We start from the raw sequence: 14052 nt of genomic DNA on the forward strand, positions 1-14052 counted from the left end.
CGAATCAATACTAATGGACTCAATAAAATTACTGAACACTCGATCTATACTTGTGGCACTACATGGCCTATCAATCAGATTATGTGCATTCATACAATCATAACATTGAAATGTACTAAGTAAATCTGCATAATGTAACTTTGCCAGGGAATCGACGTTTGAGTCCCCAAGAATAATGATAGGGTATTGCGCATATGATTTTAAAATATCCTCAATTATACTCAGAAAATTAACCAACTGACATCTCTGCGATCGGTAAACTAATTTTAAAGACTTGCCGTTCACTTTAAAATTGTTAATTGATATGATAATAAGTTCAACGAAATTTTGAATTTGACAAATTTCAACAGTGTAATGGAAACAATTTTGTATATATAATGAGGTACCACCATACCCGTCCCCTCTGCAGCGGTGGATATTGGTGAAACCTGGAAGTTTATACATTTGTGATATCTCGTCTCGAAACCAAGTCTCTTGTTTTGAGATTATATCTGGTAACTTGGGAAACCCAGTCACCATTTCTTTAAATCTATTAAATTTATTTACCGATGAAACGCTTCTAATATTTACATTCAAATTTTTAAAATAATTATATTTTAAACTAAAAATATGATTTTCATAATCACACAATTTTTTAAAATAGCAATTTTTATTCATAAAGATTTATTTGAATATTTCAAGAAAATATATACCAACAATAATGTAGTTTATAAGGGAGAAGCATAATCAGTATTTTCTTCTTCTTCGCCATCGTCATCACCATCAACATGTACAGATTTTATATTATTTTGAATCATAGATCTACGTTTCCAGTGTTTGTTGGTCGTGACATCTAGTAAAATTTTGTCCACATCATCTTGGCATTGCAATATTTGTTGACGCGATATGTCATTCCGTTTACAACAAACTGATCCATTGCGCACATAAATGTGTTGGTATCCGATAGTTTTCAATGCTTTAGCGTAATGAAATAGTTGCAACGATTCTTTGGTCAGAAAATCATTTACATAGACGCTCTTCGTATCTTCCTTTTCTCTTAATTTTGCTTTAGACATCATTAACATCTCTTTTTCAGATTTTCTTGAAAATTTGACAACTATGGTTTTCTTTTTGGTATTTTTTTTTGCCAATGAAGAACGCTTCTTGAACTCCATCAGTCACAATATCAACCCCAAAATTTTTCGATAAGTTTACAACTGCATCAATAGCTTCAACTCCTTCATCCACTTTTAGACCGCTTATAATACAGTCATACTTTACATTGAAGTTGTTGAGTTCTTTAACTGAGTTTTCTAATGAATGTACTTTATTTTTTAATTTTTTATTTTCTTTTTCCAATTCATTAATTCTTTTCTTCTTTCTTTTTTATTTTGATTAACATCTTTCATCACTTCATCAAATTTATGTGATATATAATTTATAGATTCTGTCAATTGATCCAATTTTTAAGATTTTCAAGTTTTCTTTAATTCCATTTTTACTGTTTTTAGTTCTTTTTTAATCTCTCCATCGTCTTCTTCTTTTTAAGCAGTATCTCAAACTCTCTTCTACTTATCCCTGAGCACTGAGAATGGTACACTTTCTTACACTTGTCACATTCTATAGAATCATCAGTCTACTTTTTTACTTGGTCTTTACATTCGTGACAGACAATTTTTTGACTAGTTTTAGGCATTTTTTACTTTTTCCGAACACAGCGTTCTTTAATTATAATTGTCTGAGTCTTTGTGTTTTGTTAACAATCTTAATGTTTTAATTTTCACAGTTTACGGAGCGTTTCAGAAACGTAAAAAACCACTTGTTACTTTCAGTGATGCCAACTCAATATTTACGATGGTATAATACGTATGTCACAAAAGCCGTGAACCTATTGCAGAAAACCTCATTTCAAATAAAAGAAATTAAGAACGTTTTAAACTTTAATTTTGTTTTGTTCCCCGATAAAAGAGATGCAAACATTATGATGTTCTATTGAAATTATTGAAACCCCACCTATTTTTACATCACTCATTTCCAACTTCAAACTTTCTGGGTATGCCTGGTCCATTACGTTCATCCAAGCTTCTGTTGCATCAATGAATGACTAGCTAGAGTTTTGACAATTTTTAATTAGCATTGAAATTGGCTCTAATAAACCAAAAAGTGAATTTATAAAATTTTCTCTACACAGCTGTTCACTTATGCAAAACTTATATAGTGGTTTTTCTTCGATGTCAGTTTCTGTAAAAATTTGTGTAAGGTTATAAAGAGCGTGTACAGATCGTCACGTTTAACGCACCATCGAGTAGGACATAGTACACCCAGAAAAAAGTCCCTTCGAAACTAAAGGAAAAATGTTTATCAATTTAGTTTAGCCATTTTATTTCCATTAAGTTAAATTTTTGTGCGAAATAATAAAATTCACTTGTTTCAGTAAAAAAATCCTAAATTAAAAGCAGTTAGGAATAGTTCATTAACTAGAATAAAGCATGGAATTTTACTAAAACTGGTTTCTTCGCTGGGTATAAGAATTTACTACTGAACAAGAAAATTTTATTCACTGATAACAAAGCATTCGTAGAAATAAACAAAACCGAACTAAAACCAAGTTTCCTCAAATTTAGTAAAATTTCTTATAAAACGATAACACTGAATTCCTTTATTATAGAAAGCTTATCATACATACGAATAATACATGGCATAGAAAAATATTTTAGTTCATTCGTACAAAGAAGTATTCAATTCCTTCAACTTCATTCGTCTTCATTTTGGAATCTTCAATTATCAGGTAACATTCATACAGTGACGCTAACCTTTTGTGAAAAAAATTGGTTTATGATTTTTTATATTTGTAGGTATTGAAATTGTAAAAGGAGGACAAAATCATTACAAAGCATCTTATTAAAAGTGAAATGAACAAGAAGAAGAAAAGCATTACGTTTTACAATTGGTAACTTTACATGGAAATTGGAAATAGTGGAATAATAAACTAATATTTCAAGGCCAGTCGATGCTGTTAATTCTTAATAAATATATTTAATATATTAATAAAACATGTCTTTTATTGAAAACGAAGATAAGCAGTTCTAATTTTGAAGTAAAAGGTTTACAACAAATATGTAAGATTTGTCCAAATGAATGAAAAAAGTTCAATAAAATCATTCCATATATGAATTCAATTCAGTTAAATTTTTTCATTCTGTAGTATAGTGGTACATAAATATAGGAAAATGTTAACTAATATATGGAATCCATTCTACCTTATTTCTACGAAAATCACATCGTTCAAACAAATAAAAATGTCTTTGGCGCTATACGAAGTTCAACTTTCTTCACAATGAGTTCATTATAACTTAAAGAAGTGGTCACTTTTTTCTGGGTGTAACTTTGGCTTGAAATCTCCCATTGAAATAAGTCTATTTTCTAGTCTACTTTTTTAAATCCAATAATAATGTTGTGAACATTCCTGAGAATTGAAACTTTTTCGAATTCGTTGCCCAACTACCGCGACTGAAGTATTTTGAGTTTGTGACTTTTGCATGTTTACAGCCTTGCGCAAACCTAAAAAAGTTTGTTACAGACCAAATTCGAAAAATGTTGGCAGGGCGAATTTAAAATTTATAAAAGTAGCAGCGATTGCGACCAGGGCTGTGGAGTCGGAGCCGGAGTCGGAGTCTTGGAGTCGGAGTCTGAAGATTTTGCTGGAGTCGGAGTCGTATAAATTTTGCTCGACTCCGACTCCGGCGAAACAAAATTTGCAAAATACTTCATATCAATAAAATTGTAACAAAAGAAATATTTTGACAAATTAGATTCGATTGGTGTTTTTAATCGAACAACGAAAAACAAAGTACTGAATTTCAGGCCATTCAAATTGTATTTATACGGGAGAAATTTAACGGTGATTAATTTTTAACTCTATATATACTCTTGATAAAGGCACAATTTAAGGCAATTGTAGAACCTAACTTTCTGAATTTTTGGCAGGCATGTTGAGTTCAAAGATTGGTCATACCGAACAATTTTGTGATATAGCACCTACATAAAAACCCATCTCCGATTTGCTTTAAGAAATCTGATTAGCCCGACATTTTGATTTTTGTATATTTTTATACCCACCACCATAGAATGGTGACGGGGGTATAATAAGTTAGTCATTCCGTGTGTGACACATCGAAATATCGATTTCCGACTATATAAAGTATATATATTCTTGATCAGGGAGAAATTCTAAGACGATATAACCAAGTCCGTCTGTCTATTGTAATCACACTACAGCCTTCTATAATGAAGCAATCGTGCTGAAATTTTGCATAAACTCGTCTTTTCTCTGCAGCCAGGTCAAGTTCGAAGATGGATATATCGGTCCAGGTTTTGATATAGTCCCCATATAAACCGACCTCCCGATTTGGGTCTTGGGCTTATAAAAACCGTAGTTTTTATCCAATTTGCCTGAAATTTGAAATTTAGAGGTATTTTAGAACCATAAAGAGGTGCGCCAAAAATGGTGAGTATCGGTCCATGTTTTCGTATAGCCCCCATATAGACCGATCTCTAGATTTTATTACATGGTCTTTAGAATCCGTAGTTTTTATCCAATTTGAAATCTAGAGGTATTTTAGGACCATAAAGAGGTATACCAAAAATGGTGAGTATCGGTTCATGTTTTGGTATGGCACCCATATAGACCGATCTCCCGGTTTCACTTCTCGGGCTTCTAGAATCCGTAGTTTTTATCCAATTTGCACTAAATTTGAAATCTAGAATTATTTTACGAAGAGGTGCGCCGAAAATGGAGAGTATCGGTCAATGTTTTAGTATAGGCCCATATAGACCGATCTCCCGATTTTACTTTTTGGACTTGTCCAATTTGCCTGAAATTGAAATGATTTTATTGTTTGGGATTTTTGAAACCGTAATTTTTATCCAATTGTCCTGAAATTTTAAATCTAAAAATATTTTAGGACCGTAAATAGGTGTGCTAAAAATGGTGATTATCGGTCCATGTTTTAGTATAGCACCCATAAGACCGATCTATCGATTTAACTCCGGGGGTTTCTAGAAACCGTAGTTTTTATCGGATTTGCCTGAAATTGTATTGTAGACTCACAAAAACGTGTATCGGATATAGTTTTTATCGGCCCGTATGGTAATACCTCCATATAGACCAATTTCACTTCTTGAGTGTATAAAAGGCGCACTGATCATGAAAATTGCTTGAAACTAAATGTAAAATTTCCAGATTTTACTTCTCGTAATCATTTAAATAATGGGGGTGAAAATCTATAGATTTTAGATCTCCAATCAAGACGTTATTTCATCATTTGCTTGCACACTTACAAGATATGTTAATGATTCCTCTAAAACTCAAACAAAAATGATTCTTATAAATCCAAAATCTGATATAGTCTTCAAAGGTAAAATCTTTAAATTTACTTTCGGGAAGTGTACTAGTTGAACGGTTCTGCTTGGGAGAATATCTGTCATCAAACCCCCCTGAAATTTTAAAGGAAACTATAATATTTGATTCATGGTGGTGGGTATTTAAGATTCGGCCCGGCCGAACTTACTGCTGTAAATACTTGTTCTTTTTTATATAGATTTATTTTTTTATAAAATGCCTACATAGACCAATACCAAGATTTTTACTTCTTAAACATCTGGAAGCCTAAATATTTTTTTGAAATTTTGTGTTTTTATAAATTCATATTCTGCACTCAAAAAAAGTGAACTCTCTATTTCACTAAAGCCAATTTAACTTTGTTTTAGTTCATGGAATTTTTATATATGGAGAAAGTTTCGTTTACAATAATAATTTTTTGCGTACGTTAGTTAAATGAACTAAAAAACGGAAAAAATTATACACAAATGAAGTAAAAAGTTTAACTAAATTCGAACTTCTCACCAAATAGTTCATTATTTCTTAAAATTTGTAAATTTTACTACAAATTCGTTCCTCATGAACTTCGTATGTCACTAACGACATTCTTGCAATTTTGAGCTCCATTTTTTTTTTCAAACTACAAAATTTTCTTTAACAAGTGGAAAAAAATAATTATGTCTAATAAATTTTCTTGAATTTGTCGAAAAATATTGACTTATTTTTTTGATATCGGCGTGATGTCAGCGTTTGTAATACTGTTTAGTTAAAATTTTCTAAAAATATTAAAAATTTTCTAAAATTAACTAAACGTTTTCTTCCTGGTGGGTTCACTGTTTTTTCAGTGTGGAGATTGTTGTTATCTACCCATACTTTGATGTGGTCTCTATATAGTCTTGTGTCGTATTTTAATTTATTGGCCTGAAATTAAAATTTAGAGTTCTTTACATTCCTAAAATGCTGAGATTTGTCGTCGAGTCATATCAAAAATTAAAATTAGAGTTCTTTTGGACATATAAACACATAGGGCAACATAGAATACTTATATTGGTCTATTTTTAGAACACTACACCTTAAAATTACAATACTGTTAAAATGATATTTAGGTACACCACCTGGAGTCGACTCCGGAGTCGGAGTCGGAGTCGAGGCTTATAAGAAATGCTGGAGTCGGAGTCGGAGCCGGAGTCGAGCAAAATTGACTCGACTCCACAGCCCTGATTGCGACATCAGATATAATATTTGTTTGCCATGGTTTTATTTACATCTTAAGCTACAACAGCCTGCACGGATGAAAAAGACTGTTTTTCACATGTTTGGCTATAAACATTATATGTTTGGAACACAATATTTTTGAGTGCAAGCATATAATGTACATAAACTAGCATAACATGTTTGGGACATATATGTTAATATGTTAGAACATATTATGTTTGGGACATAAAATGTTTGTAAATATAATATGCTTGGATGCAAACATATATTCATTTAGAAATAGCCTATAAACATATATGTGTTTAGTAGCTTGGAGCGCTATTTAACAGGGAGCGATATTGAATTAAGTTGGTGGTTGTTGCTTGTTATTAAAAAATTAACATTTTATTTTCCCTTGGGCAATTGATCAGCTACTTCTTTGATCCTTACAAACTGTGTGGTCCGCTGTTCGAATCCCCGTCCGGCAAAAGGTAAAATTAAAATAAAAAAAATCATACAATTTAATAATTTCTTCTACAATGTTTGTATTACAGAAAAAGGTGCTAAGAACTAAAAAATCTCGTGGAAGTGAGAAAGATGTGAGGGAATATACAATTAGGCAGAAACAAAATTTTGAGCATTCAGGTCGAAAACCTATGTTGTTAGCACCTATATTACCTGTTTATTTTCATAATTCATTATGACTGTAAATATATAAATAAATAAATAAAATTTTGAGCACAATATTGTTTGGGAGAATTTTTTTAAGCTATAATATTTTTGGGTGCAAAATGCTTCCAAACATATTATATGTTCACATAATAACATATTGTTTTTTGGAAGACAACATTATTGAATTTGGATGCAAAAATAGAAAATGTTTGGAACTTAGACTACCCAAACATATATTGTTTAGACCAATATGCTTTCAAGCATATTATATATTGGAAGAGATCAAACATATAAATACCCAAAAATGTATATGCTTGAAGCAAAATATGTTTGGGAGTATATGTTACAGAAGCGATTTTTTGTGAGGGTGTGGATTGCCAAGCGAAATGGATCTCAAAAATATAAAATGGCAGTAAATAAGTAGAGCCTACGCTATCAAGAAACAACAACATTTGCAAAAAAAAATGTAGGGAGAAAGTTTTTCCTCCAACATATTTAGGAATTTCCCAGACTGTCTACAGTCTGGAATTTCCCAGACTGTATACAATAACGACTACTGTGCCTTACGTGGCGTTTATCCAAATTTACCAAAATAAGTACCACGTCATCAAATATGGAAACTTTTTTCGAAAATTTGGTAGCAAAAACTCTTCCACATATTCAAATTTGTATTTACCATAAATAATGCTTATTACGAAAGAGTGTTTGGTATTTTGAATAATTTATATTCTAAGGAAAAGAATATAATATATTTCGATCTCATAACTGAAGAATTGGTTATTACACTAAATATTAATACAAATTACCAACAATTCGAATGATAATTAAAAACGGACGAAGGAACTAAGTTATTCAGGCAAAAATGAGTCAGACTTAAATAACTTTAAATTATTATAAATAATAAAATTGAAACTCAAATGTGTCCCGACAAATCCCGGACAACCCTAGTATAAAATGGGAGCCACCGTGGTGCAATGGTTAGCATGCCCGCCTTGCATACACAAGGTCGTGGGATCGATTCCTGCTACGACCGAACACCAATAAGTTTTTCAGCGGTGGATTATCAAAGCTTCTCTAAGTGGTTTCACTGCAATGTGGAACGCCGTTCGGACTCGGCTATAAAAAGGAGGTCCCTTATCATTGAGCTTAACATGGAATCGGGCAGCACTCAGTGATAAGAGAGAAGTTCACCAATGTGGTATCACAATGGACTGAATAGTCTAAGTGAGCCTGATACATCGGGCTGCCACATAACTTAACCTAACCTAACCTAGTATAAAATACATTTTCTGAAATTGCGTATGTCTAAAAGTATTGTTTCTTGTGTACACGCTCACAAAAAATCGCTTCTGTAACATATACTCCCAAACATATTTTGCTTCAAGCATATACATTTTTGGGTATTGCCCAAACATTTATATGTTTGATCTCTTCCAATATATAATATGTTTGAAAGCATATTGGTCTAAACAATATATGTTTGGGTAGTCTAAGTTCCAAACATTTTGTATTTTTGCATCCAAATTCAATAATTTTGTCTTCCAAAACAACAATATGTTATTATATGAACATATAATATGTTTGGAAGCATTTTGCACCCAAAATTATTATATGCTTAAAAAAAAATTCTCAAAATTTTATTTATTTATTTATATATTTACAATCATAATGAATTATGAAAATAAACAGGTAATATAGGTGCTGACAACATAGGTTTTCGACCTGAATGCTCAAAATTTTGTTTCTGCCCAATTGTATATTCCCCCACATCTTTCGCACTTCCACGAGATTTTTTAGTTCTTAGCACCTTTTTCTGTAATACAAACATTGTAGAAGAAATTATTCAATTGTATGATTTTTTTTTATTTTAATTTTACCTTTTGCCGAACGGGGATTCGAACAGCGGACCACACAGTTTGTAAGGATCAAAGAAGTAGCTGATCAATTGCCCAAGGAAAAATAAAATGTTAATTTTGTAATAACAAGCAACAACCACCAACTTAATTCAATATCGCTCCCTGTTAAATAGCGCTCCAAGCTACTAAACACATATATGTTTATAGGTTATTTCTAAATTAATATATGTTTGCATCCAAGCATATTATATTTACAAACATTTTATGTCCCAAACATAATATGTTCTAACATATTAACATATATGTCCCAAACATGTTATGCTAGTTTATGAACATTATATGCTTGCACTCAAAAATATTGTGTTTAAAAATTTGTGTTCCAAACATATAATGTTTATAGCCAAACATATGAAAAACAGTCTTTTTCAACCGTGTAGGTACAAACGATAATGTCTTCGGAAAAAAAACTTTAATTATAATTAAAATAAAATTTGTCTAAACAAAGAGGAAATGCGTAATTTAACAAAAGATCAACGTTCACGATAACTGTCTTCCAAAAACTGTGTTTCTGTGCATGTATGGAATAAAATGAACTAATTGTTGTTGTTCTGCTATAAACGGTATATAAACAAAGAAAATCGCTCCCTCAATTGCGGTATTGAAATAATCGAAATGTAATTAAAAATAGTTACTAAAATGTTCATATAAAACAATGCTTCAGAAAAATCGAAATTCAAAATTAATGTGTATATATATTTATATTAACACATATTAGGAAAATTTAATTACCATATGAGTAGGGTTTCCGTTAATTCCCGGGAATTAAGTGCAGGAATTCTCGGGAAGTTTTCTTGCAGTATTTTCTAAGAAAAGAGAAAAAAATAAAACATATGCCTTGAGTAATTGAAATTCCGGGATTTTTGGCAAATTTTGTGATAGATTCCTGGAGGACAATCCAGGCGAATCCCGGCCATCTGGCAAGCCTAGTTCTAAACCAGGTTCTAACGGCCTACCAATTGATTAAAAGAACGTTGCTCTTCCTATTTTTCTATCGTCATATTTCTGTAAACCGGGATTCCAATAGACTGGTAGACCATTATAAACAATGGGTCATTTTACCTTATATAACCACTTTTGCAATAGTATAATTTCAAAATATTTTAGTAATTATTGCAAGTACGTGTTTATGAAATATTAAAATGACAACTTTTATTATGATAGTTAGTTTAATTTCAAATATAGGTAATGAGACCCACCGTGGTGCATACTCGCCTTGCATACCCAGGGTCGCGGGGTTCGAGCCCAGCTTCGACCAAACACCAAAAAGTTTTTCAGCGGTGGATTATCCCACCTCAGTAATGCTGGTGACATTTCTGAGTGTTTCAAATCTTCTCTAAGTGGTTTCACAGCAATGTTGAACGCCGTTCGGACTCGGCTATAAAAAGGAGGTCCATTGTCATTGAGCTTAACTTAGAATCGGGCAGCATTCAGTGATAAGAGAGAAGTTTCATCACTGTGGTCATAGACATTATAATACATAGATGATCCACGATTCTCTTTAAAAAAAATGTGTCAGTTCCAAAAATTAATTTTCTAACATTTCGTTTTGATTTTTTCGTAAAGAGTCAGTCCCAAACATTAATTTTCGTGCATTTGCTTTTGTGTTGTTCGTAAAGAGCCATGCGGCCCAAAATTAAATTTCGTATTTTCGCGGTTTTGGTCACAATTTTTTGTTCAAATATGAACTTTTAATATATTAATTTTTTTAGAAATCCTCTGGTGCATCATAAACGTTCTAATTTTGTGTATAATTGGCAAACTACAAAAAGGAAAACGAAAGAGATTGTAAGCGTGCTCTTATTTTTCTCGTTTATTCTTAATCTTCGGAACTGTCAAACATAGTTTGACACCCATAGCTCATCTATATGTATTATAATGTCTATGACTGTGGTATCACAATGGACTGAATAGTGAGTCTGAAATATCGGGCTGCCACTATACCTAATCTAACCTAGGTGGTGTATTCCTTCTGGGAATATTTACCGAATATGTGCATATAGTGACTCTGTTTTACTATGGTGACATCGAAATAAGTTTCTTTCATTTCCATACAAGTTTTAATGTTACAAGAAAAAATCCCACTATATCGGAAGAGACTGTCGATTGTAAAAGCTTTTTGTATTTTGTTATTAAAAAATATTTCTTACATTGTTAGTTGTCCAGACAGCGCCTTATGACCGTAGCATTAGGCGATTTCTAATTTATTTAAATGTCTAAAAGTATGCCACATGAAAAAAATTCCCGTTTTTCCGGGAATGGAAAAAGTCCGGGAAAACCCCTGCATATGGGATATGTTAAGAACTGCTCATTAAAACGTTGATATAAAATAATGTTCCAGAAAATCAATTAAAACTTAAAAACTAAAATAAATATATAGACATTTTAGGAGCACATATTAACTTGTAAGATTTATGGAGACAATATTCTTTCACTTGAAAATATTGTATTAAAAACCCCCAAACACATATTTTAACACTGATCATATGAAAAAACATATATTTTTTGTCCTTGTAGTAACTTTATCCGATTTAAAAGTATGCCACATGAGAAAAATTCCCGTTTTCCGGGAATGGAAAAAGTCCGGGGAAAACCCCTACATATGGGATATGTTAAGAACTGCTTATTAAAATGTTGATATAAAATAATGTTCCAGAAAAGCAATTAAAACTTAAAAACTAAAATAAATGTATAGACATTTTACACTGTTAGAAAAATATGTTTTTCATATGTTCCGATATAAACAAAATGTGTTTCGGGCACAATTTTTAAACACAATATATTTAAGTGCAAACATGTAATGTTCCTAAACTAACGCAAAATGTTTGGAACACATATGTTAATATGTTAGAATATATTATGTTTGGGGCATGAATGTTTCATAAAAATAATATGTGTGAATGTAAACATATATAAATTTACAAATTTCGAGTAAACATATATATGTTGTGATACTTTATTCAGAGAGCGACAGAGAGAGAGTTAGTATAGAGAAAGAAATAGAGATGGAAACCGGGAGGGTTGAATAAAAAGATATCAACATAACACAGCGAGAGAATGAAATGAGAGCAATTTCTGTGAAACCGCTTGTATGTTGTTTCGGAAAACTGTTTCATGATAAGGCCAAAAATTTAATATGCTTAAGTCTAAATATTATTTAATTTGAATATTAGAATGAGTATTCGGAATAAAGAGAATAGACATTCGGAACCAAGAGAATAGACATTTGAAAAAAAACCGATATATTTGTATTACAGAAATGAGCACAATCTTCTCTGGGGCATTCTTCCAAGCATATACTATTTTTGGACTCAAAATGCTTCCAAACATATAATATGCTCACATAAAACAAACATATTAATGTTTCAGCAGTATTCAATAATATATGTGCTTCCTGCGAAATATGTTTGGAACATATGTTAGAGAAGCGATTTTTTTTGAGGGTGTAGGAGCATATATTAACTTGTAAGATTTATGGAGACAATATTCTTTCACTTGAAAATACATATTTTAACACTGATCATATGAAAAAACATATATTTTTTGTCTTTGTAAGTAAATTTATCCGATTTCCAATCTTATTTTACACATCATAATTTACATTCACTTTTCTATAACCGAATGATAACACTTCAACACTCAAAATGCCATTTTAATGAAAAGCTTGACCAATTTTCTTTAATTTCCTTAGTCAATGTACATATTGGCCCAGTTTCCATTTTTGGGCGTCTGAAATTTTAAATTATTATTTGATTTTCAATTGGGATCGGACCCTATTTCGATGCCTCCATTTATACACTGATCTACGACTTCAATATGAATACGATTAAACTGAATTGGAAATTTTTGCTTGTTTCAGTTTACTTTAATGGAATTCTTTGAAACACGTACTACAACTAGTGTAAGCTTTCAGAAATTATTTTTTTTTGTGGCTCAAAATGCACGCGGTGCAACATCGTTCCGAATACATAACAATATGTATTAATTCGCTTTTATTCTTCGTTTTTGAGACTTTCACTATTTCTTCTCGTCCCATAATTTATGATTTTGTGTTACTTACCGCAATCACACTTCTCAATGTTGATATCTTCATAATCGGGTTCCTCATCAGTCTCCTCACCAAAAACATTTGATATTCCAGAACCAATACGAAATATGGAGTCAAACAGAAATCTGCTTTGTCGATTTGAAGATACAAATGTGTTATTACAATTCGATTCCGATATACAGCATTCTACAAAAACATTTCGTACGGTTATTATACTTATCAAAAAATATACCAGAAACATCGTGTCCGCGAAACAAGCATTTCATAATTGGTCAGTCATTCATGGTTTACTATAATTGACCTATATTTTCTTTTTTTATTACTAATTTCTTATTGTTATTGAAACATTGGATTTAATTTAGAGACAAATGCATGCATACGTATATACATATATCTTTCATATATATGTGTACAAAGAATAAAATTTTAAACTAGATGTGCGAATTACATATGATCGATATACACTGCGGTAATGTGCTGTACACATTTCGATATTGAAATGATTTTTACGATGGAATAAACATAAAACATAAAGACAAAATACACACATTCATTGAATCGTACACACCAGATATTGTCATATTCAATGGGGCGAATATGATATTATTTCTGAAAATAGTAATTAGGACGTAGGTTAAAGTTGGGAACTGCGTTCGTTTTCCGCCGAGAAAATCTAAAACAAGTATGATCATTTATTTGCAACCTGGATGAGCAAATGTACAATGAAAAATAGCGTACCTAGAGGAACCATTTCTAATTTTGAACACAAAAATTACTTTTCGTAGACTTTTTAAAAATATAAATACTTTTTGGATTTAGAATAAGGTCCAATAAATGTGCACCCACACAAAAAAAATATTTGATTT

At 31.4% G+C, this 14052-nt stretch overlaps 1 protein-coding gene across 2 annotated transcripts in view; it reads right to left on the reverse strand.

The window, feature by feature from the left end:
• LOC142221317 (trypsin-1) overlaps window positions 1-13656 on the reverse strand; it is a 39642-nt gene extending 25986 nt beyond the window's left edge. Inside the window, exons 1-2 of one of the 2 annotated variants that reach the window (XM_075290996.1) lie at window positions 13419-13654; window positions 13199-13311 (exon numbers count right to left, since the gene is read on the reverse strand). Coding sequence is in view for 1 of the 2 variants with exons in the window: in XM_075290995.1 (XP_075147110.1) it covers window positions 13199-13427 (229 nt within the window). In the remaining variant the exon portion in view is untranslated. Of the gene's footprint in view, window positions 1-13198 lie in introns of both variants that reach the window. The other variant, XM_075290995.1, reaches the window with a different exon arrangement.
• Between the last annotated feature and the right edge of the window lie 396 nt (window positions 13657-14052).

The sequence above is a fragment of the Haematobia irritans genome, chromosome 1, assembly GCF_050003625.1.
Source record: "Haematobia irritans isolate KBUSLIRL chromosome 1, ASM5000362v1, whole genome shotgun sequence".
Classification (NCBI taxonomy): Eukaryota; Metazoa; Arthropoda; class Insecta; order Diptera; family Muscidae; genus Haematobia; species Haematobia irritans.